This window comes from Anas platyrhynchos, chromosome 3, assembly GCF_047663525.1.
Source record: "Anas platyrhynchos isolate ZD024472 breed Pekin duck chromosome 3, IASCAAS_PekinDuck_T2T, whole genome shotgun sequence".
NCBI lineage: Eukaryota > Metazoa > Chordata > Aves > Anseriformes > Anatidae > Anas > Anas platyrhynchos.
Genome location: NC_092589.1, coordinates 25,529,339 through 25,555,384, shown reverse-complemented (window position 1 = coordinate 25,555,384; position 26,046 = coordinate 25,529,339). Strand labels below are relative to the sequence as shown.

Here is a 26,046-nt window from a genome sequence, read left to right as displayed (position 1 = left end):
TGTTCTTGCAACAGCATTATAGAGTTGCAGCTACACATAGAAAAACGAGAGGTGAATGATTCAAACAACACAGATACAACATTGTCAGTTTTGAATCTTAGAAACTGCACAATTTGGGCAATTAGATACCATCAGTAACTTATCTCTGTGCTTCACATTTGCAATCATTGGAGGAATTGCAGTCAAGTACTTAAGACAAAGCTTTTCTTTTTATATGAATGCTCTCACATTAAAAAAATCTTGATGAGTCCCATCCTCCTCTCACTGACACATATTTTCACACATGGGCAGATTTGCCACACCATTTATTCACCAGTAATTCTCACTACTGATCTCTTCTTTGCCCACTCTACACTAGATTTCGTCTTCCATGGCTCATCTGTTTTTCCTGTACCAACACCGACCTTTGGTTTAAATAACTCTCCTTTCCCCTCAGGCCGGACAGCAACTGCCTCTTCCCCTTCCTCCTCTCCCAAGCCAACTTGTGTCTCACAGGGAAAATGATCCTTCACTTTGCTAGACGAGCACTTCCAGTTGTCCTTCCCAGAAACAACTCCTCCTTCCCCTCCATCATCTCAGCACCTATTACCTGCCCCTCTTCCCAGTTCAACTCATGTTTCTTGACAGATCTATATGCAGAATTTGCAGATGAGGTTTCAAATCTGGTACAGTGGAAAAAGTGTTTCTGTACCACTACTGAAAATACCCTCCTGCTGCCCTGTAGGATGACACTGCTTACTTTTTTTAGTTGCATCACATCAGTTGGCTTGTGGTCAGAATGAACAAGGAGTGTGATGTCTTCAGTATGCAATTATTCACTTCCAATGCTTTTTGTTTTAAAACTAGTCTCCAAGTGCTAAGTAATCCCATTTGTATAACTGCATTATTCAAGGTTATCCCACTCAAGACTTCAGAGAAATCATGCAATTGCCAATACAAGCTTTCCATGAACTGCTAGGAATATTTGTGTTGCTCATACCTACAGATGTTTACTGTAAATATTTTAATTTTATAAACAAAATGTGTAAAATCTACTTATAAGAAAGAATGGGACAGTTTCATCTTCAATTTTTAAGATATATTTTTTTAAAAGACATTGAATATTACAGGTTTTCCCTAGATCAATTGAAGTCCTTACTAGTTAGGAATACTGCAAAAAGAGAAAAAATATTTTAGGCATGTATTCTTTTTCTTCCCAAATAAAAATACTCCAAAAGAATGTACTCCTACTGATGGTAAGAGATTATACCAGTAACAAGCTTTTGACATTTCAAATAGCCTTAAATGTTACTCAGGCTTAAAACAAATAGTTCACCGAATAAAAATATTTTAATTTCATAATGAAAGTTACTGCCTGAAGTAAACCTTATGAACTCGGACAAGTTCCCAAGCAGCACGTATTACAAAGTCAAAATGCTGCCACATCCCCAAAGTCTTAAAAGTGCACTAACTTGAGACAATACAACGCGCCCCCAAAAAGCAAGCTGCTGGGCAGCTTCAGGGATTCCCCTCATATTAGTCCTCAGGACTGGTGCGGTTTTCCAAAAACTGCAATAGCACATTTGCAGTAAACCATGACAGCAAAAGCAAATGCAAGTAAGTTCTCAACTGGCATAATTAGTGGTAACTTTAAAATATGCTAATTTATGCCTAATAAAGTTCTGTGTCATAGCATTTACATTTATAGCGTCTTATTAATTCATGCTCATTACCCAGTAAATTACAACCAATCATCCTATTTTTGAAGCACATTCCAAGGAGTATGTCTGATTATATTCATTATACTGTTTGAAATTCTGGTCTAGTTAGGTTTTTAGGCATGACCATGTTATTGGCATGGTATTTGTGAAATAATGTCTCAATAACAACAATTCCTTACATCCTATTGACTACACTTTTAGGCAGACTCACCAAGTTATTTGTCTAATATATGCATCTGGATGCAAGTTACATAGCAGGGTCTGACTTTGGCTATCAATTATGGTTGAATGACAGCAATATTTCATACAGCACAGTACAACGCTGGGTTGCTAACGAATTCAATTAAGCAATCATTTTAAGCAGTAGAATTGATAAATTAAGCACTCAGAACAGAATCAAAACAGTTATTGCAGTAAATCATCTAACAGAAGTAACATCTCTGATTAGTCACTCTGGAATATTAAACTCAGTTGATTCAACAGACTGCATTTCTCCTCAGCAGTTGTAATCGCTAAGGGATTTATTTTTCTTCGAAAACACATTGCATTATTTCATCTGGAGTCTTTCCACTCGGTTTGTTTGACAAACTTCCTTTCCTGTATGTTTAAACAAAACTGTATTTTTTACTCTCTGGATTTTCTTTTTTATTATAATAAGATCCTCTGGTCTGTGCTCTGAAAACACGCACACAGCCAACAACTGGATGGAAAAAAAAAAGAGCCTTGGGGAAACACCTCCCCAGCTAAGCATTTACCTAGTATTTTAAATCACATCATTTGCCAGTATCCTTTCAGTAATGTTATTAAAGACCCAAATGTATTTAGATATCTCTCTGATCCATTAACACTGAAAGTATGTTATGACAGAAGTGACCCAGGGTATGTCATGGCAAGGAGACCAGTGCTCACAGCAAAGGGCTGCAGGCAGACAAAGACTCCGAAGGCGTTATGCTATGTTGTTCTTACAGATCCTTCCAGTCAGAGCATCCTTCTGTTCAACTTAGTGGGAAACAGAAGAGAGCTACGATTTTGGACTACACCTACAGACTACCTTGGTCAGTTTTTCTCTGTACAAGCGCCTGAGGAAGATGTTATATAGCCACACTAAGATAAAACAAAACCTGCCTCACATAAGAGCTTTATTTATTCTCTTTTTTTTCAAGAACTTGCTCATTTTTAAACCCTGAAGACTTTATGTCCCCTCCAAACTTAAATTCTGAATACTTTTTACTGGTGCATGTGAACACTACCTCTTTGAATCTTGCTAAATTATTCCCCTTTGGCAGCAAGTTTCCCAGCTGAACTCTACATGTATGTTACTGGTGAAACAAGGGAATTTCCTTAGCTCTGTTTCAATTGTAACAGCTTCCAAATGCTACCCAATGCTAATCACAGCCAGGCAAACTGTTTTCTACATCATTCCTTAGTATACATTCTTTTGCCACATAAAAAGCGTTAGTATCTCTATGTATTGTATTAATGTGAAAAGCATATATGCATTCTTAAACCACTTTGAGATCCTTATAAGAAAAGACATAATCAAAGCACAATTCTCTTTGCTAGACACCATCCTACCTGTTTCATAGAAATGTGTCAGGAGATCCTCCTTTTCAATGAATCGTTGATATAGCCAGTGTGTAAGAGCTTCAGGCTCTGCAGGTACATCTTTAATTGGAAAAATCCTACCAAAGAAAAAACATAGTTCATTCTCTCTGTTTCACAGACCACGAATATTAAGGGTACAAAACAAAACTACCAGCCAGGTGCACACAGAAGACAGAAGTATTATTAGCTTCTATCAAATACAATAAATAGTACAGCGTTTGAGAGAAGCTAATAAGTTGTGGTTTTATTTTTAATAGAGAAATACCACACCATATTACTATCCCTAAAAGAAATTACAAATCAAGAAGTAATGACATTCATGCACTGAAACCATCAAATACAAAATACTGAGAAAGTTCAACCACAGTTTTGAAGAACCAGTATTTTAAAAGCCCAAGGGAAGAATTACTATTGTTTTTGTACTTCGGCATTGAATACTAGGCTATTTAGAAAAATCAGATGTCCACGACAGAATTCACTAAGATATATACAGAGAGAAACCCCCAAAACAACCCACCATACCTCAGCAGATTTTCTTCAAAATAAAATTTCAAGTCCTACAGTAATTGCGAAATTTCCTCAGTGGAGTAAGTGCCTTTTGATATATACAAGAGGCTATGTATCTGCTGTGGTTCAAAGGGAGGCCAACAAAAAATATCTGCGTATCAGGCTAGCCTGAAAAATTCACACTCAGAAATGTAAGACCTTTACTGTAGGTCTCTTTTCTCAGGAGAGCTCCCATTTACCTTGTCATCTATGCTACGGTGGGTTTTTTGTTTGTTTTTAAACACAGTCTGACTGATTATACTGAAAAGAATTTGCAGTGATAACTTTATCATGTGGGAAGTTTCTGAACAGATACTGGCAGATTACAGAAATAAGGGACACATCTGAAGAATGCTTTTGTTGCTGTTCCTGTTTTCAACATCCTGGCTTTGTTGCTAAGTCATTTGTACCTCCTCCTTTCACAGTTCTACACATGAAAAAATAAGCTATTAGTGGAAAAGAAAAGAAGCAAAGACTTGATCTAACGAATGAATAAAAACCAATAGTGCTTTGGTAGATAGAGAAGACTTCAATATAAAGAAATGAACAATTTTATTTACCCGCTATGGCATCAGTGTTAACTCAGATAGTTGTGTAGCCTTGGTAGCAGCTCTACCTTTACCTTTCTCAAAGTGCAGAGCCAGAAGTCTTTGGACAAAGAATACAAGACAGCTGGTAGTGCAGCAAGCTCAAGTCCTTAGCGTGCACATTAAGAAAATGGAAAAGACAGGTAGTAAAGAACTATCTCATCTCGAAGCCCAGATGCTGTACCGCAAATCAGTATTGAATGGTATTGCATGTAAAGTCAAGTGAAAACACAGATAGACCGTTTCTGTTGAGGGCTTAGCATTAAGGCTGACTGACTCCCTGTCCACAAGCACAACCAAGTTGCCAAGCACTATTTTTACGCTCTTCTGCCTATCTGGTGTGAAGAGATAAAAGGACTCAGCAACTGAATATCGTGTTTCACAGTATATTTTTGAAGGACAGATGCTTGCTGACGCAAGTTTGAAGATGGTTCAGAACTAACAGAATGCGTGCGTGGGCTCAGGACAGAAGTCTAGGATTACCTGGCTTCACATGCATTTTCCACTGTAAGCTGCAGGCATTCTTCACCTCCACTTGTCAGTTACTGAAGGGACCGACTACTCAATGACCTAATCAAGCCTGATGTTTTTCCAAGAATGTACTCACTAGTCTGAAAACGTTATCACAAGAGCTAACAAGATATTCATTAGAAACTACTTATCAGCTGGCACTTTAATGGAGTAGCAAAGTAGCATAAAGGATGCTAATATTTTGAGAGACTACTGGAGTGCAACATAGCAGCTTCCCGCTTGAATCCATTCAGGTTCTTGTATGAATCAATACAGTATCAGAATACTCAAACTTTTACTCAAACTTTTGAAGAGGCAATCACAGTCACACCCTTTCTGAATGAATATTAATTTGAATGAATATTAATGTAGAGTGGAAAACAAGTGGTTTCCCAATAGTGCTACATTGCCTGTCACGTTATCAATGATAACTGATAGTGTGTTTAGAAGTATGTTCAAACAGTTTTAGATTATCTAGGTTTATATTTTACTTGCAGAGTATTTGTATTAATGACTGAACTTAATTAGAGATGAAATGTCTAAAAGAATCCTAAAACACTGGAAACTACACTGACTGCCACTATCCTCATTCTCTGCTCATCAGATGGCTAAAAGGAGATTGGGTCCAGGAAAGGCAACCGAGAAGCCTGATGTTACAGAACTCTACACGGACGATCCAAACCCAAAGGATGAAAGCACCACACTGACCAGAGCAGGTTCATCACCAGGCATCAGCTGTGAGGTCTGCCAGCTCTACTGTTCAAAGATTCTGGGAACAGTTTTGTCTTTTCAATGATACACAAACACTGGTCGATGTGGTCACAGCCTGAGCATAAACTTGGCTGCAACCCACTGCTGTGCTTCCAGCATCAGGAACGCCAAAAAAGGAGGAACTCCTCAAGAAAATAAAATGTATTGACATACAGAACTGTGCTGACAGGGTACAGTGGGTCAATACATAGTATCTGACACCTCTGGAGTCTCTTGGGCACCTGAATCCTTCTAGTTTTTGAGCAACACTGGCCTCATCCTGCACAAAAATACAAACGTCTTCATTCCTGATGTGGCAAACACAAAAATTTATAGCACCAGGTAAGACAACTTGACCAGGAAAGTCAAGCAGAATGGAAATTCTTTAATTTCTTATCAAGGGCACTGCTGCTTCACTATCATCAGGAGTGCTGGCAAACCCCAGTAACGACCGTGCTGCCACCAGCTGTGACCTGAGGCACTGGAAGCAGCGATGGCAGCAAGGCCGCACCGTGATGGAAGGCTGCGAGGCCTGTCTTCTCCTTCCACCATTAACAAGTCAGTGATTACATCCATGGCGAAGACTAGAATAAACATTTTGTACGTCCTTCCCTCTCAACATACAAAGGCGTGTGTACGCATACAGACTCCTACATCTGTAACTCCCTCATCCATGAACCATGAGCTGAAGAAAGCAGCTTCAGTTCTCTTCTTGCCGGAACTCCGGAGAGATCCTCACTTCAGCTCAGGCACAATTTTATTCTATAAAGTTTTCAGAATACTTCCCAGACTGAACAGGGAAAGATATTTATTTTAGCATTTTTCTTTGAGATTCAGCAGAGAAAAGCTTATTTTCACCTGCAAGACTGCAAGGGAAACCAACGACCATAAAGCTTTCACCAGATGTACAGCAAGAGAGCAATGCATATTTGGGCAAATAAATAAGCGATCCTCTTTCAGAATATTATAACGTTTCATATTATTATAACGTTTTCAAGACCTGATTCAACACAACCATCTGAACCAGTCGGTTTCTTGAGGTGGCATCTGAGGCACCGGCCCAGAAGCCTCTCCACAGCGCCTGCAGGCCCACGCCCTGAGGCAGCGTTAGAGCTGGCATCCGACCGCCCAGCCCCACGGCTGGCAGCAGGCTCGTCCCTCTGCAGGGATTTCCCCGGCTCTCCCCAAAGTCAGGGACTGCCTGGCTGTAACAGCCTGAAAGAGGGGAGGGTATTTCCTAAGTGATGCTGTGAGCGGATGTTTTTTCTGGTTTCCAAAACACGCAACAGCTAATCAGCCTCATCTTGTTAGCACCACCGTGATAAACAACAACCTCCACTCTTGCTGCGTGCGGCATTGCTTTCTCAAACCCCCGTGGCATTACATGTGCTCATTCACAAGCCTACCACAGTAATTGTTTAGCCACCAATTATAAATCATTGATATTGCCTTCCACAAGGACTAAACATTTTCTGGAAGAGCCCCAACCTGCCACATGTGAACATTTTGCTCCTCATACCTCATTGTCAGTTACTGTAACTTCAGTCCCGAAGCTAACAGAAGAATGGCTCACAGGGAAGCTGGGGCCATCCACTGCTGAAGCGCTGAACAAAAAATTGTATTTTACTGTCCTTGGCTTTAGTTTTAATAGAGGAAACTTACTCCGAGTACCCACCCCATCTGACTGCCGCACTTCAAGCTCGTGATGAAGCATGTGCGGCAGTACACGTAACGAAACAAATGCTAAAGCTCTTGCTAGATTCCTCCCTACCCTGTGATGCAGAAGCAAAGGATACGTAAGTACAGAATTATTTTTAGTCAGTTTAATCTGCATTCTTCTGTTCCTCACATCTAAAACGATCCATCCAACAAGAATGCAAGACTCAAAAGGTGGCTGTCCCGCATCTGAACAGCACGTACCCTTCAAAATGACTCCATACCCCTCAGAGGAGACTCCTTCATCCCAGGCAGCAGCCTACAAGCAGTGCTCTCACCTGCCACAACACTGCACAGCGCCTGCAGCCACCCCAAGCCTCCATCCCCTCCAGATGGGAAGGGGTTTGCTCTCAGTCACAGAGGAAAGAGGAAAACCAAAGAGAAGGCAGAAGCCCACCTTGAACTGACAGATTTATCACTAACACCAGCAATATCTGCACATGCCAATAGATATATGAAGACTTGAAACTACCTAAAACAATTAATTTGGTATTTTTACACCTGGAGAGGCAGAAGAGCAAGAGGAATTTTATGGAAAAAGAACTAGCTAGAACACCTTTGTAAAACTGCATGGTAGAAAGGAATGGCAAGGAACAGGAAGACAGAACGAGGATCGTTATCTTAAAATCCACATCTGCAGAACAGTTTAAATGATACACTTCAAGATACATTACACCTCTTTTCTCAAAAGCTAACAAATAATTTTCAGAAATTTGGCGTTCTCAGGAACAACTAATCCATTTTAAACAGCCCTTATTGGAGAAACCACCACTAATTCTGTATGAAAACGCTGAAGTTCATAGATACCATCTTTAAGTACTAATCGCCTTTCATCCCCTGTCCTATCCTGAATTGTTTATTACCCCCTCCTCTTTCTAAATCTTATTTGCCATTCCAATGACTCTTTAAATAAACTCAACATGATGGAGGTCATTGGTAGATCTCAGGCACATCCAAAAATAAGTTACTTGCGTAAAAAAAGCATATTAAAATGTATTGCCGCGCTGGATGCCCTTCAGACACGCTTCTGCAAAACTCATTCAGCAGCCACAAAATATTCCATTTTATTTATAGCTAAGAGTCTAGTTTATTTTAATAAATCTGTATTCATGTATACACAGAAAACAAACTTCCTCAGTAGCTGGAAGCTTGCTTCAAAAGCAGCACAGGGCAAAAGCTGGTACGATGAAGGAAGGTGACACAGTTCTTATCTGCTCTGTGGCAGTGGGATGGCTGAGGTAGCTTGATAAAACATGGTCCTTCCCTGCAGCACAGCCGGGGCTCTCCTCTCGGCTGTGGAGGGGGCTATGGCTGGCTGTGACCTGGGGGCCTCTACACCACCCTCACTACTGCCCAGAGCAAACTGGGGACACGACTGTACCCGGAGGGGAAGTTTAGTGCAAAACAAACCTTACAACACCAAACCATTCCCAACTGAGTGAAGTCTAGATGTCAAACAAATTTCACAGATGGGTTTCTTTTTATTTAACTAAATCAATTTTAAACTCTTGGGTTTTGACAGCAAACAGCAGCACTAGGGAAATCTTACTGTTAGAGACCAGCTGAGAAATGCCAAGCCAGACTGAAGAGTGACTGGTGTAAAAGAAAAAACTCCCTCCAGACAACAAAACCCAGCTCAGTGTGGGGGAAAAGCAGAAGCTGAGGAGGGTTGCCAGTATGCTGTCTTGTTACACAGACACCAAATCACTCAACTTATTTCTACATTGTGTAAATGTTGTGAGTCTGGATTCACGTTCAACACACATTGCACAGGATGACCCCTGCATAAAGCTAAACTATTCTGAGGAGGGGACCAACCTTTCCGACAGACCTTGCAGTGATTCCTCTAGCTAGAGACACCCTGCACCTCCTAGCACGTAACCTTTTATTTTGCTTAGTGCTCTAGCAGACAGCCACCCTAATTTCCCCCCAAAACACCAGCAGCGTTTGACCTGGACAAAGTTAATCGGATATTCTCCTTGCTTCTTATGGTTCTGAGAGCAAAATCAGTTTTTCAGCACTTTCAAGGGAGTTTTGAGGAAAGTCTGTCAGGGTCAAAAATTTATTCTAATAGTTCAAAGGGTAAGCTTTCACACTTCTGTGTTTTAAAGAATGTGAAATTTGGTAATTGCCCATTTTTCTAAGAAAGTTCTTCTAAAATCTTGAGGAAAAATGAGGCCACAGCTGAGCCTAACTATGAGCTTCTGAAAACCATGTGATTTGTACAGAAAACGGAATTTTGACAAGCAAGCTTTAACTCACCCATCAAAATTGAGCTTTCAACCAAAAATGATTACTGGACTCTATCTGACATTTCCATCAGCAAAAAAAAAAAAAAAATAAATAAATCTAAAAATGAAAAAATAAGGCTGGCCACTGTGTCCTCTACACTCCTCCTGCTGCTCTCTAAGTAGGATGAAAGAAACAATCCTGCATTAAAAGGACAGGCTGTGAGAAAAGGAAAACAGCAGATTTGGAAGACAGTATGGCACAGACAGATTGTGACCAAGGGGGATGGCAGAGTGACTGAAACAAAGGAGTCTCTGCAATCTCTTCCTCTACTTCAGAGCGAGGAAGTAGCACAGAAAATGAACAGCAGCAGTGGAAAAAAAGCTACATCTCTCTCTGGACAGCTTTAAACAAAGAAAAAGCATTTTCAAGTCCCCAGTCTCCTTTCACACATCAGAGATTGCATCTGGTGAAATTATTGTTTACTTTTTCCAAACACTTTTTTTTTTAAAAATGATTTTTTTTCTAGACACAGAACTCAGTTCAAACAACACACGATGAGAAACTGATGTGCTAAAGCACAGGCCGACACAGACCTTCCTCTCTCCTCAGTCATTTAAAATAATCTCCCTAAAAAATATTTTAAATGTAAGCTCCCAAAACATTTACAATTAGGAAAGGTAATGAGCAAAATTTTATTGTATCAAATGAAGGAAAAAGGTGAGTAACAACAATCCAGACATATTCGATATACATTTCATGGCAATTTCAGAGAAGATCTCCTGTGTCAATCCCCCCCAAACAGAAACACTCCTGACATTTCCATTGTTTTAGCAGTTATATGAAAAGATAAAACTCACTTTCCTTCAGTATCTCCTTTGCAAACTGAGTTTGTTTCAAAAAGTTAACAAAGAAACGTACTAATCTTTTTCAAAGGGACATCTCAGGTCTTAATGGAGCACAGGACCTTCCAAACCTCAGTCACTGGTCTGATACTTGCCCATGAGGCTGGGAACCAGCAGTAGTTAATGTCCAGTGGCTCTCAGAATTAAGAATCACTGAGGAACCATCACAGATTTATGATCTGCAAAATAAGCAGCTGTGCTCTACGCTGGCAGCCCCAGACACTCCGGTTGTTCTGTTAGAGTAATATTCTGGTTTCCATGCAGAAGACAAATTGGAAGCAGCTCATGTTTCCAGGTCAAGACACGCAGCTTAACCAGCATACAAGGTGTTGTGGTGGTGTTTTTTTCCACCACAGAACCACTCCTGATTAAGATCTGACAAGGCAATGGGATCAAGTCATCGCTGTATGTTTGGACATGTGAGGACACTACCTGGGAGGCTCTAAAGAGAGTTTTCCACTGGTCATGCTGATAACTTCACAAATAAGCTCTAAGAAATTGCTGTTGGTCCACTGGGCTTCAATTATCTGACTTCCCAATGCTGGAGAAGGTTTGATCAAGTGCCAGCAGAGCTGTAAGGTTTTCTTTCCCACCAGTAACTCTCAGGGAGAGAACGGTAGTCCCTCACTCTTCCCTACCTGACACCCTGTTTCCCAAGCTCATACTCCATCCTTACAGGTTCTCAGTGGTACCAACAACTCAGTTCAAACTGCTAGTACATGATCTGAAACTATTAAAACCCTGAAGGCGTCCATGACATTGCAGCATTCTGCTAAAAAATAACCGCTAGTGAGTAAAGCCAGGTGATCTAGGGAAAAAAAAAAAAAAAAAAAAGATGATGCAACATGAGTGAACTCATGCCCACAAAAAATTCAACTGCTCTCTGCCAATGCTGCCATGGATAAACATGGCTACGTTTATCCACATAAATGTTAAATATATATTTAAAGCTACACGGAAATATCTAAAAATAAACGTGATTATCATAAACACTGAAGGTGAAAATTCACTGCTCTCATTCCAAACCACAGCTCTAGTCCCAGACACTGTAGTTCTTCACATCTCATTCAGAAATGATATGGTGAGCCTGAAAAAAAGGACAGCAAAATGGTGTGATGGTTCTGGTATAGAATTCTTCTGGGTAGTCAAAGAGATGAGAAGAGCTGCAAAAGGGCCTGACAATAGTCGCAGACCAAATCCAAATACCAGCATGTGCAAGGCAATGAGCACCGGGGAAGGAACAAGCAAGAGCTGCTACACCCTCACAGACAGCCCCAGGCTCCAAGATGAGCTCTTCTTGCTCTGCTAAGTGATCCCAAAATCACTGTGGGGAACTGGGGGTATCAGTCATCTCCCAAACTGCTTACAGCACAACCAGGAAAGGCACAGACAAAGCTCATCTGAGAGGTTTTTGGTGTAAGGAGACATCAAACGCATGAAGACTCGCCAGGCTGGCAGGGGCACAGCGAGGCAGGATATGAGACAGCTGCAGAGCCACGGGGCGGTCACAGAGCGAGTGATTCAGCCACAACTGGCAGGACGCGGGAAACAGGGTGCACCCGCTGAAGTCATCGGTGGAAAGTTTCATGCAAAAGGGAAGCAACTCCCTGCTGCCACCCGTCAGAACAATTACACGTAGTAAATCCCACGGGATGCTGTAAAAGTCTAAAGGGTAAGCAGTTTATAAAGGGTATCAGACAAGTCCATAGAATCACAGAATGGTTTGGGTTGGAAGGGACCTTAAGGATCAGTTTGTAACAACCCCCTGCCATGGGCAGGGACACCTCCCACCAGACCAGGCTGCCCATGGCCCCATCCAGCCTGGCATTTTACAGCCACCGAGCACCCACGTGCAGAGGGATCTCTCACGGTTTCCCTCCCCACGCTCTTGTTGCTGCCGTCTGCTCCCAGAGATCTGTAGGAGTTGCTGGCCTGGGTGTAACTGCAGCCCTTATGGTCTTATGGACACGTACCTCAAGCTGACAAGCCAACCAAGAACGACCCCAACTGGAGAGTCGGCCACAGCACCAGGCAGAGCCAAGACCCTCCGCTCTCATTTTAGAGGCATGGTACACAGCCCTCAGCCTCAGAAACCTGCAGGAGTTTCCACCTGGGGGATACTTTTAGAAGTTTTATAGGGTCAGTCACAACAACTAGAAGTCATTTTTAAAAATTAGACCAAGAGGCCCTGTCCTCTAAACCAGTGACTTAGACCCTCTGGAAAAAAAAAAAAAAAAAGAAAACAAACCCACACCCAGCAATAAACGATTTCTTACAAATTTAAAAATTTTAGTATTACAAGCACTGTAATGTTCAAGTTCAGTACAAGGAAGGTAACAACATCTTTATGCTCATGTTCAGAATTATGTTTTCAATGTACATGTTTAGAATCAGGAAATTAATTCAACCTCAGATTATTTTTTTTTTTTAAGAAAAAAAAAAAAAACTTTATGTAGTCTTGAAAGTTTCTTTAGTGAAATTCTAAACACATTCAACTTGCAATTATCCCAGAGATCTGAGGGAGTACTAAGATGACCTGAATAAGGCATATTAGGTAAACGATGTCCTATACAAATTATAAGTACGTTCACCTTCGAGAAACCTGAAGGCAGATTTCTATAAAAAGCAGGAACAGATTTAAACATGGCTGTGGAAAAGAACTCCAGTGAGCATCCTGTACTGTGCTTCACACAAGGTCATTCCCAGTTAAAGTACCATCCAAGGGGACCCACATAAGGAGACCTGAAACCTTACTGTAAGAGTCCAGAAGCTCAGTAAAAAGCAAAAGGGAATTAAGACAAAATCACAGATTTTTGTGATGCAAACGTGATCAACTTATTTGACATAGCAAGAGCATTAAAATATTCCTGCAGATTTCAGACTTGCAATGAAATGCAAATCAAAACCAAACAGCAACTAGGAAAATAAAAATAAAATGTCTTTGGGGTCGCATGCATGTTTTTCTCCCTGTAGCTGCAGCTTTCACATCACCTGCTGCAGAATACTGTAAGTGGTAATCAGTCAGATCTACTTGCTTGAAGAAAAAATCCCTAGACTGGAAAAAAACAGTACATTGCCTCTCTTATGAGTTTCTGATAGCTATGTTGGGATACAGCTTCTCCAGATGCACACCAGCCAAGCTCCTGCAAGCAGGAGCTGGGGTGACTTCTTGCCCTCATTACCAGAATTTAACTCTTGTGGAGAGAAAATCATCTTGGTACTGTCTGTAATAGGACACTGAATCATTTCTCTTCCAAAAAGATTCAACGTGTACAGTGATTAAAGGCAAGAAGTGCACTAAACAAAACTGCAGGGTGAATTTTTAAAAAGTAATCCAGTGGGAGATCAAAGAGCTCTGTGGGAGAAGCATCTTCCTTTCATCCCCAAGACACACCGTGTGCTGGTACTTGCACTCCTAATGAGGACAGGTAGTCTTTGGAGTGCTGCTGGTTTCACAATATGCAGGCAGGCTGCTTTATATATCATTAACCCAAATACGTAATCTAAGTATCATACTTTTACGAAACATCAGCAATAGGATTGCTTTATTTGCTTTGACAATGGTTACTAGCAAATGCTCAAGGCAAGTTGGTAGGAAGAAAAATGTTCTAATTTTAGATGGACCTAATCTTTAATGTAAGTGCATCAGCTGTTTTATTTTAGGATGAAGACGAGCCCCAGCCTAGTACACTCTACAACAAACTAGACCTAAATTCTTCTGCAAGGCCTCCTTCTTGCTAGAGAGCAGCAGACTTGCAAACCAGGAATCTATTGTAAAAGCACATAATGACTCACTGAACTTAAAGGGCACAATCAATATAGAAGATTTATGCTGTCTTTATTTTCTTTAGTTTGTTCTACTTCCAAGTATGTAGCAAACACGAGTTTCTTCTTTTTACTGAGCCACCCAACTGCACTGTTGAAATTACCAAGCAGAAGCAGAGAGCTGGAATAAGTGACATTCAAAAGACTGCTTTTTTTTGTTTGTTTGTTTTGTTTTTTTGTTTTTTATAAAGAAGTGAGAAATGATAAATCCTTTTTGGTCATGGAAAAGTAGCAGTTCCCCCCCCAGAAACAGTGCCATCCTCCTTGATCAAGGTCTCCTACTCCGTCAAAGCTGCTCCCAACACTAAGGAGCAAGGCAGCCTCAGGTTTCCCTTAGACAGATGCAAGTTGCTTTTCCCAAGTGATAAAGCCTGTAGCACTGCTGTGAAAAAAGTTCCCACGTTATCATCCCCAGACTCTGTAGGGCCTACGCAAAACAAGGATTTCTCTGGAAAAAAAATGACCGCTTCAGCTGGTGGTCAAACTCCTGAGTGTATGGGGTGGGTATAGGGAGACACTTGAGAGGGAGCATTGCAGGAGCTAGAAGTAACTGTAAAGGTATAAAGTGTCTGTCAGCTACTTCCTAGGGCACCAATCACTAAAAAATGCCTAAGAACATCCAGAAAATGATGCTGGGGAATAATATTGATCAAGACCAGCACCACTAATATAAAAACAACTAAACTATCAGACATATCAGAAATATGTTTGAGGCCTCACACCCTTTTCCTGACCCAAGAACTCTTTCTATTATATGTACACATGCGCGTTTGCAGCATGTGAAGAAATACAGCAGAGTTTAACAGATCACGAAATACTATTAATATGCTCCAAATAAGATTTTTTCAAGAAATTTAATCTTTAATCAAGTTCTTACCCCAAGAGTATGCATGATGACAACTTCCTAGCAACCAAGGTAATTATTTCTCAGCCAGCATTCAGTTACAACATCACTGGCAACTTCATACCAAGGACTGATACACAGCCCAGAAGATACACTCTGCCCTATTTCATTTTATAATGAAATACCCTTGTTTGCTTCACTAATTAAAAAAGAAAATGTTTGTATGCCAAAATTTGGATTTGCCTATGTCCAGGGACAAAGACCTCTTAAAAAAAAAATCCAAGAAAATATTTAATTTCTGAGCACTCAATATCAAATCCAATCAATTGTGGGCAGGTGAAAAACAAGTGAAAACAAAGCAAGCAACAGCTGTGTTACAACAATCAGGTATTTGGTGCTGCTTTTTCTTTTTTAATCAACTTCCCAGCAGCAGTTTAGATCTGCATATTTGTGTGTTTTAACTCTGTGCATCCAGATGTAGATATATAAAAAGACAGAACAACAAAGCAGACGGTTATTTTTTTTTTATATATATATATATATATATATATATATATATATATACATATATATATATACACACACGTGCACAACTTCTCTCTCCATCAGTATAGGCCCTGAGACAAAGAACTGCTGAGGATTAAGACTTTAAATAGTAACCCATTTTAAGTTTCAATTGAATTTGCTATTTCAAAAATATTGCTCTGCTCAACAAGTAAGAGTGTGCTTTTTGCAAAAAAGCTGAAATTTGTCAAAAAGCTAAATACATAGTAATACATAGTAATCTTTCAGAAGCCCTATTATCTAAAAACAAAGTGATTTTTTTGTCTGTTGTTATTACAGAAAAATGGAAAACAAACACTAAGTTGGGTTTAACAACATCAACTTAATTTTGAAGTAGAAAAGATGACCAAGCCTTCAAACATACTCTGCAAAACTACATTAAACCATAAGACATTAGTCAAAAATTTCACAGAATCACAGAATAGTTCGGGTTGGAACCACCCAGTTCCAACCCCCTGCCATGTGCAGGGACACCTCCTACCAGGCCAAGCTGCCCAAAGCCCCATCCAGCCTGGCCTTGAGCACCTCCAGGGATGGGGCACCCACAGCTTCTCTGGGCAGCCTGTGCCTCACCACCCTCTGAGTAAAGGATTTCTTATTTTATCTAATCTAAATCTACCCTTTTTTAGTTTAAAACCTTAACTCCTTGTCCTAACAACTCTGACATGCTAAGCCATAGAATGGTCACTAAACTTTTCAGAAGAAAATTGTTGATAAATAGTGAGTTGCCTACCTGTGTGAGACTCACATACACACAAGACATTGCTATTGATTTCCCATATCCTGAAACATGCTGCTAGTAACTTCTGAGTAATTTACATATATATACACTTTAGTTCAATGCGAGACTAGAAGGTTTATTTCCTACCTGTAATGTACATGTGTAACTGTTGGTTGCCGGTAGCCAAGAATCCAGGTTTGGATGTCTATGGGTTCACCTTTGGGATACGCAATGGTTGTATCTATCACCCACTGGAGGCCTTTTGATTTGCTCTCTAGGAGTAAAAAGAAATGCTATGTTAAAATTAATCAGAAAGTGCATGCCACTGATTTGACAGTTATTTCTTTTTTAGATTATGAAGCTCAAACGAACTATGAAGCTCAAATATAGCTTAAAAATTTGAAAACATAAGACAGCCAAAAATCAAATCTAGATTTCATTTCAGAGCACACAAATACTCTTCAGAAACTCTGGCAAGAACAAAAATTTACTACAGAGCAACTCCAGCCTTTGGGTTTAATCATATACCGCCTTGCCCCGGATCTTAGGTGCTTCCCCCCATTCCACAAAAGGAAAACTTCAAAAAATAAAGATCCAGTTTTCTTTGTACTTTAAGGACATTTACAGATGGGCCTTTGTAAGAGCTCTCAGCACTGACTTCACTTGCAGCTCTCTGATGAAGCAATAGCCATGCAGATCCCTTTGGGCAACCCACCCCACAGGGGTAGGGCAAGTAGATAAAGGTGATTTGTGTCATAAAATAAGAGTTGGATTTTCAAAGTTTTTTATTTGTTAAAAAAAAAAAAATAAAAATCCTTACAGGTTCTTAAAAATCTGAGTTACAGGATAAATAGGAAAAATTGGTCACTTTGTGTGTGAAAGACAGGAAAGCAATGAAGAGGAAAAGCTGGTTGGTTTTCACAATGGAGCTTCCATCCCCAAGGTCTCTGGAAGGCTGGTAGCAGGGTTTGCTCTTACGCTCCTCATCAAATTCAGAAAATGAAAAAGGGTCAAAGGAGGTGAACATGCTTGCTGTGAAAATTATTCAGTAGAGTCAAATCTAAACCTTAACGTAAGCTACTACCAGCAATAGTCAAGAACAGACAGCAGCTTAGCCAGGCCCTCTCCCTGCTCTTGCTTCAGCCCATCTGGCCCATCTTCAATCCCCAGGTTCACCAAGGGGGAGAGCAGCAGATCTGGAAAGCGAGCTAAGAAGGAGGGGCACACTGCCAGATGGCACTGTGAGCTGAGTTTGTCAATTTTGTTTCCATTCCGTGGGAACTGGAGCTGTCTTGTATCGGAGGTCATGTCACATTTGGGCTAGCAGAGTAATGGCACACAGTTACACCATAGCCAGCAGCATCTCTCACAGAATTGTAAAAGCTGCCTGTTTTAAATAACCACCTGTTGGCACAAGTAAGAGGTGTTACATCTTAGTACCATGTTCAAGACTCTTCAAGCCTGCAACTGAGATACTTGAATATGATAGAGGTCACATTCAGCACGAAGACAGTGAGAGACTGTTCACCAACCTTTCCAACACAAGTATAGGTAGAGGTATTCAACTGAAGCACACAGAGAAAGGTTTCAGACAGAGAGCAATGGTTCTTCATGCACAGGGGAATGAAACTGCAGGGCACTCCTTGCCGAAGGATGTTAAGGATGCCAAGACTGGGCTTCAAGAGGAAACTGGACAGGTATATGGAAGATGTCCATTGGAGGAATAAATAAATAAGCAGAAACCCCCATCTGGCTTGCAAAACATGCCACACTGAAAATAATCACAAGCTAGGAGAATGTGAGGGAGAAGTGTGACGGGAGGAGTGTGATATGTGTTTGCTCTGTTCATACTTTGCCTCTGGTATGCACTTGGAACCACAGAGAAGATTTGGGGTTAGACAAACGTCTGGTCTTGTCCAAAATTGCCACACAAATTTTAGTGAGGAGCTACCGCACACATGAAGAAATCTGCAGCGCAGTCTGAGGCACGCTCTGAAAGCCACACCAACTAGAACATACCTGGCTGACTCACAGCTTTCCACCTGCATTTCACTTAATTTGCACTCAATTTAATTAAGCGTGTGAAGACATTTCCAGCAACCCAATCGCATATATCTGTCATCTTAAAAAAGCACCTCCTGTTGTCACGGAGCCTACCTGTACCACTTCATTACCAATGCAAATGCAGTACCTGCGCGGGGCGAGACGGTGTGTCAGACCATTTAGTTCATGAATTATTAGCAGCATGCAATGTGCCAAAATCTGACAACGTGCAAGCTACACAGGTCAAGCTGAAATATCCGCAGTGTCACCTTCTGGAGATACTGTATTCCAAAATGCTGACAGACACGTGAAATGAGAGCACAAGGCTCCAGGCCTGCCAGGATCATGACAGAGTGCTTGTCAAGGCGCTCTCAAGAAAAGCACTAAGTGCAGAGCCCTTCATTTTAAAAGCAGCAATGTATTAGAGAGAAGCCAATATGAAATTAATAGTAAATCCACAGAAGTATTCATTTAGAAATGGATTTCGAAACAAGGCCATTCGATTTATTATTTTCCCAGATGTAAAGTGGGAACGGACAAAGACAAGTAAATTGTCTGAGTAAGCAACAAAGATCATTAATTGTAATTAAAAAGCGCCAGATAAATATGGGCACATTATCTTATTATTTACAGTGAAATGTTTTTAAATCATTTATTAAATATTTAGCTAGAATTTCAAACTGTTCTTTCAGTGGATAGTGCTTCAAACTTCGCTATGGGAAGACTGCTGCAGTCCTCCTCGTTGCTGATTTCTTACCTTCTGCTTTTGTGGGGCAGATCTGTGCATGGACTCCTCAGATCAGCTCCAACACTTTCTAGGGCAGCGTGGGGAGAAAGACCCACCTCTGGCAGTCCACCAGGAACCCCAAGTTCAAAAAAAAAAATAAAATTCTAAAGGAAACTTCAGCCTCTGCAGGCCTCCCCTTATATATTGTGCTGTGTCCTGTCTATGAGGCATGTTTATTTTTAAAGCCATGAAGCTCTAGCAGATCCTGATGGACAACTGCACACAACACAAGGGGGTCGGACTTCCACATCTCTGAGGATGCTGTTTTCAGGTGTAAGGAGACTTTTGAACAAGCAGAAACTCAGGAGAGGATACTACAAAAGTTAAATATGGTGTGAATCTCAGGTATGGAATTTGTAACAGAAAAAGAGGGCATCGAGCATACCCGTTCAAGAACCCCTCTTGGCTTGGCCAACGCAGCTACAGATGTTTCTGGCAGCCAAACCCTTTTGAACATTCTACCTCCACTAAACAACACTCTCATCCTTCATTTCCAGCACCTGCTGAAAGACTGAGCAGCCTGGCTGCCCGAGACTTCAGCAGCAGAAACAGCTGCAGAGGCCAAATTTAAGTTGATCTCTCCAAGGACTCATTTTTCTCCCACAGCATCAGTCTGCTTGCCACTTTCAGCCCCAGTGGATGATTTTGATTTCTCAAATTGCCAGCAGTACGATTCTGTTTAAACTCTACATAAACGTTCACAACAGGCCTGCGGGGATCTGTCCTACACGGCTGTACTCAAACCACACGGTAAAAATATACCTCAGTATCAATGGTACTCACTTGCCTTGGGAGTGCTAAGGCAAGACGTGCACAAAGACAAGATTGAGCAATCAGAGGTTATGGCAGTTTTCTGATCTAGACAAAAATAAAAATAAAACAGTCTCCTACTTTTTTATTTTATTTTTTTTAATCACCAGCAGAGGTAAATCTGCATAACTATTGTGTCTTATTTTTGTTCTAACTCTGCATTCAGCGATGGTATGTTGCTTTTTATTTAGTTCAGGCAGATTCTTCAAGACAGCAGTGCTCTCCCTTTCTGTGGTGCTCCCATAGGAGACATTTGACCATCTCCAATCGGAGATTTACTGAGGCTCAGAGCTTCTCATTGTCCCCTCCATTTATTCCCTGGTGTTACTCCCACCCAATGCTGCCATCCAGGCTCAACTAGGAGCAGACTCTTCAAAGCCACCAGCAGACCATCAGTAGTCACCACTGAGAAAAAGAATAAGCTACAAAGAGGCTTTGCTGGAAACCTTGCCTCCAGCCAAGCTCTGGAACACAGTCAAACTGCACTTGGAATAGGAAAGAAATCATCAACCGAGAGTGAACCTGGGGACTCCAGCTTCCACTTGTGAAAGAAAATATTTGCTAGCATTCACTAGGATTCAGGTGTGGCTTCCTGAACGGCTTACACTGCTCTAAATGCAGCCAAAAGAGGCCCATTGCCTCCCCTGCAACACATTCTGCCCTCTACTTGTCCTCTTGTGATCAGCTGGAGCACTGACCTCAAAAGCAACTCCTTCCTCAGAAATTAGCACTCAGACGGAACATCTTACTCATCAGCCCAAATCTCTGTGCAAGAAATCACCTGGGAACAAAACCAGAAGCCCCCTTTACAGGATTAAAACCAACAGCCAAGTCCACCTTCCCACGTTATCCAAGTCACATTCCACAAAAAGTGAATCAAAACGTGAGCTAAAAAAAACAAGTCCAGAGTGCAGCTCTGCAGAAAGGAAAACTGAATTTCTCTGAGATAAAGCAACAAAACCGAGTGTACTGTGCTACCTCTGAAGACAGACAGGTAACATTTCAATATGTGACCAAGCTCATAGCATCCCCTTATCAGACAGAATTTACTGCACAGTAAAATAAAACAAGATAAAAAAATATACTAAAAAATATACTATGCTGATTAAAAATAAGCTCTGTAATGCCTATCTTCGGTCAGCAACTGCTCCAAACTCCTTTGAATTGCCAACTGTTCCTTCTTAAGAGTTGGATCTACACACAAGTCAACCAAAGAACAACAACAAAAAAAAAAACAGAGTAGTTGATTTTTGCCAGAAGATTTTGCTAGTTCTTGCAAAGAGAACTCTCAAACTTTCAAGACCATCAATTCTTTCCAACTCAGGAAACGCTTCACTTGCAACTGTGGCCTAAGTGCCCTGGAAAAAACGGAAAAGAAAAAAAAAAAAAACACCAAAGAAAAATAGCCCAACCATCAGTCCCCACAGGGTTAGGGTGACGATGGACAGACATCAAGTATTTTTATGCTGTCCTGTTTCTATTCTGCACTAACACCCAGGAAACTCAACAGGAAAGGGATATAATTTTTGAGAAGGAGTTAATGTATAAAGCATTTTAACAAAAATCAGGTGAGGGTGGAGATGAACTTTAATCATTAGTAATAAAACTTGGAAGTAACGAAAAGATTGGGAGAATGATAAATAACAGAGCAGAAAGCTTATTACAGTAAGTTGAGTAACTTGGGAACCCAGGACAGAGGAACACCAGGGACACTTAAATAACACAGTGCAGAGAACACGAAGAAGTAGTGCAGAGGAAAAATGTCTTCACCGAACCATGGAATTCAAATGCGATGCTACCAAGACAAAAAAAAAGTCACTTCCCAAGCAAGGGAGTGCAGTAAGGAAGGACAAAGTTTACACACAATTTCTGTGCAAAGCGCTGCTGAAAACAAAACCATACACGCAGTTAATTCTGGCATCCACAACTCGGTAAACCAAAGAAGATACACCCAAGTTTGATTTCACTGAGATGGGTTTCTTCAAGTGGTTAAAAAAGGAAAAAATAAAACAGATAAAAAGTAATGATGACCACTAACCTGTTAGACTTTAAAATTATATAAACTTGTAATGTTTTATTTCCTTCAGCTGAACAAATATTCCTCAATTTTCTGAAGAGGCAAGAGTAAAGTAAAAGCATTTGAAAGGCAGAAGATTCGAGCAAGAGTCTTCCATGCAAGGTATTGATCAAGAACTAAACTTTCATACATCTCTGGAAGAGAAATTTTACAATGGTAAAATTTTACCATGGTAAAAACATTTTGGTGAGCTTAAGAGAGGAGAGGACTTAAATAGCTCGGTTTCACATGTCAAATATTACTCTTTCCCAGCCTACAAAATTTATTTTTACTTCTCTTTTCCTTCCCTTTTATTATGTTTTCATGTCCAGTGCTCTTTTACTCTGAAAGAGTAATAGCTAAAATCAAATATTTCTCTCCTATTTTTCCCCAATTCTGTGTTTTCAGAAGGATGGGTAGATGGTAGATGTACTTTTATTATATTTCTGAGATGAGTCATTTATTTTGTTACCCAACTAAGTCAACTGTTATCAGATACCCCTTTCTCAAGAGTCTGAATCACACTACTCGAACAAACAAACAAAAACTAGCAGAGCTTGATGTTCAGAGAAGTTGCACTCTAAGATAGAAATCTGAGATTATGAAAACAAAATATGTTTGGTTCCCTTCCAGAACCAGAAGACCTGCAATTCATTTGGGGAACTAACTTTTCACACTGTTCTGCCTTTGAGAGAAGAAGAAATGGAACAGGCTGAACTTTTCCTTCTCATTTTTTAGAACCCAGAATTTCCTAAGAAAATTTGGGCTTTCTTGAGTCCTTCTTTTCTGAACGTAGCTTGAAAGGAAATATTCTAATGCATTCCACAGCTTGATTTCAGTTCATTTAAAATATTCCTTCCACTCCTGCAAGAGCATCATCTCCATTCATTTCCAATGTTGACAAAAGTAACTTTGAAACTGAAAATCTGGAAGTAATTTCTGTATGAGGTTTCCTCTTAACCCTGAAATTTGAACTTCAGCACAGAAAAAAAAGAAGTTATCTGTGAATGTGGCTTCACTAGGTTGGGTGATTTGGTTCCAAATGAGTAAAACTGCTAAATGATTATAATAATTTTGGTATGGAAATACCACCACCACCCACCAATAAGAGAACAACACAATTCCCCTATCCATTGTTTCTATAGTAAGTAAAAGAAATCCACAACTGGGTTAAATAGGATCCAAGTCCACTCTCTGAAAGTGCCAAGAAGTTCATTTTTAAAACTGAGAGACTAAAAGCACCAAGTCCCGTAACTACAGGCATTATTTATATCCCAGCTGTACTCTCCCCTACAGCCCAGGCATCCCAGAACAATAATGCTGCAGGAACATTCTTGATCCCTCATAACTCTTCCAATACAAGAGACCCAAACCAATCTTTCAAATCCAGTCAGTGACAGCACAACTCCCAGTAACAAAGGACAGTCATCATAAAAATCTGGAGAGAATAAAAGAAATTGAACTCAATAGAAAATAGTTCAAGAAGAATGAAATACACAGTACACATTACTTTTAAAGCCAGAAATAAAGATTTAAATGTAGCTTATTCCATATTCCAGAAATACTTTTACTGCAGTTCCATAGTGCTGTAAAGCAGCACAAACCACTGGTTTTGCAGAAAGGAGCTGCCCCACCTTCTCGTCCTGCCAGGTGCTCATTCCAGTATCTGCTCTGCCCGTCACGTGTGCTGAGACAAGCATTCACACAGTCATGGTGCAGACTAAATCAAATTAAAATTAAGGTTTTCATTCCTTTTTGTCCCAACACCAAAAATAGAGGAAATAAAAGGAAATGTGAAAACATTTATATAAATATGAGTGTGCGTTACAGGTGCATTTGACATGTAGACAGACCAGTTCAATATACATAAAAGGTTTTGCTTAACAATGCAAACATCTTGGACATTCAATTTGCTTTTTATCCACAAGAGTTCAGTGATCTTTACCTTTTATCACAGCGTCTCTCCCTGCAGGAGTTCCGTTTTCTTGCGGAGCAACAAGCGTTTTCAGGATTACTTGCGTTGCCCCAAGTCTTGGCAGGGTGACATGTTTAAGAAATGGCAAATTGTTTTTCTTGGCAAATGCCTGGCTTGTTTCCCTCCTTTTCCTCAGAAAGCCACCCTCTGGAAATAAAACAATCCATTTCCGATTACGGCTCCTGTAATATTTTTCTAGATGCTCCTGGAGTAACACAAGCTGCTGGTCACGGTGTGCTTTTCCCTATAAGAATAAAACATTGCCTGAGCAAAATGAATGCTTAAAAGAGACAACGTCAGACCAATAATTATTACATTTCAAAGATTTCTCTCCCCTTTCAGAGACTCAGACAATATTCTCCTCAGAGCACCCACTGCTGCTTCACAAACCATCTGAAAAAACATCTTTGCTAGCAAGGATGAAACTCTCTATTTGGTGACTTCTCTGCAGGAGACACATCTGGACGGTGAATGGGCACTCCACCAGTAATTTCTCCTAGCCAAACACTAACTTTCCTTGCATCACCTTCCACACACCTCTTCCCCTCAGCCCCAGCCGGGATGAGAGCTGCACGGGCATCAGAAGCCACAGCCGGACCTCACGGCCAGGCCGGGTTCCCCACCACAGCAAATGACGGATTTCTCCCCAAACTGGGCCGCTTGGTGCTCCCCCTCTGCTAAAATCAGCACCCTGACGGGCACACTTAGGGACTGGATCTCTTCCATACTACATAGGAAAGGAAAAAAGCCTCATGTGAAAAATGAATGTTTACGATGTTTACAGGTTTTCTTCCTCGAGGAGAAACTGTTGAGTGGGAAGCATTTTTTGCTTCGCGTAAACTTCAAAAAAAAAAAAAAAAAGCCCACAGCAATAAAAGTGAGAGACAGCCTAGCCAACTAGATGTATGACACCAGCTTCCAGTTTGATAATTAGCTGTATACGGGCTATAGCCAGGTGATAATTAAACCCAAAGGACCAAGGGTAGGGAAAAAGACTCATTAATTTCTCCTCTTTAACATATTAGGACAACTTTTTCCACTTAAGACAGTAAAATTTGTCTTTAATTACTGCAGAAATATCTACATCATCTTCAACAACAGTCTTGTCTCTTCCCACCTCCACACAAAGCAAGAGCAAGCCACCCAAATTTTCACAGGCATGAATTTACATGAATTAGCATCTTAAGGGTTCTCTAAGTTCAACATAATTGTCACAAACCTTCCACTGTACTTTTTTTTTCCCCCCCCCCGGCAGGAAGAGGGAAGTAGTGGTGTTAAGGGAAAACAAGAAGAAACAGTATTTTATTAAAGACAAGTTGTGTAAGAGTCTGGATCCTAAATTTTAAAATCTCACCACTGCAATTATTTCAAACTTACCTCATGAAAAAGAAGGAAAAAGCTCTGCCTGCTCATGTTAATGCAATTAAAGAGCAATATAAAAGTTCCTCAGTTAATACAGTCTTTTGACACCAGACCACAGGACTCCAGGATAGCACAGTACTTAAGAAAAGAGCAGTGAACAATAAACTGTATGCAAGTTAAATATCAGGACTTTCCAAAACCTAAACATACCTGGCAAATAGGACAGGTGGGTAACTGCAATTTAGCAAACACTGGGTCAGCTTTCTTTCTTTTAGAGGAAAGAAAACAGGCAGCAGCAGAGCACTGACAAATTCTTTAGGGTGCCACGCTATTTGCATCATCCATACAGCAAGTTACTGACAGCCTCGGTTACCTGTCAACTTCTCGATGGGAGAAGAGAAAGCACCATTCTCCTTCTAGTAGGCACCAAAAGCATTCCTAAAACTGCCGTTGCTGCTGCTCATGAAAGTGAGGCTAATGTACCTTTTTAACCAAATCGGTTATATTGCAC

General features: G+C 40.6%; 1 protein-coding gene across 3 annotated transcripts in view; it reads right to left on the bottom strand.

Annotated features, from left to right (window-relative positions):
- Positions 1 to 26,046, bottom strand: part of LPGAT1 (lysophosphatidylglycerol acyltransferase 1) — a 66,987-nt gene that overhangs the window by 6,700 nt on the left and 34,241 nt on the right. For all 3 annotated transcript variants that reach the window (XM_027453030.3, XM_072035563.1, XM_013098989.5), the window contains 3 exons: positions 24,144 to 24,417; positions 16,650 to 16,776; positions 3,276 to 3,382 (listed from right to left, as the gene is read on the bottom strand). In XM_027453030.3, the coding sequence (XP_027308831.1) occupies positions 3,276 to 3,382; positions 16,650 to 16,776; positions 24,144 to 24,417 (508 nt within the window). The remainder of the gene's footprint in view (positions 1 to 3,275; positions 3,383 to 16,649; positions 16,777 to 24,143; positions 24,418 to 26,046) is intronic.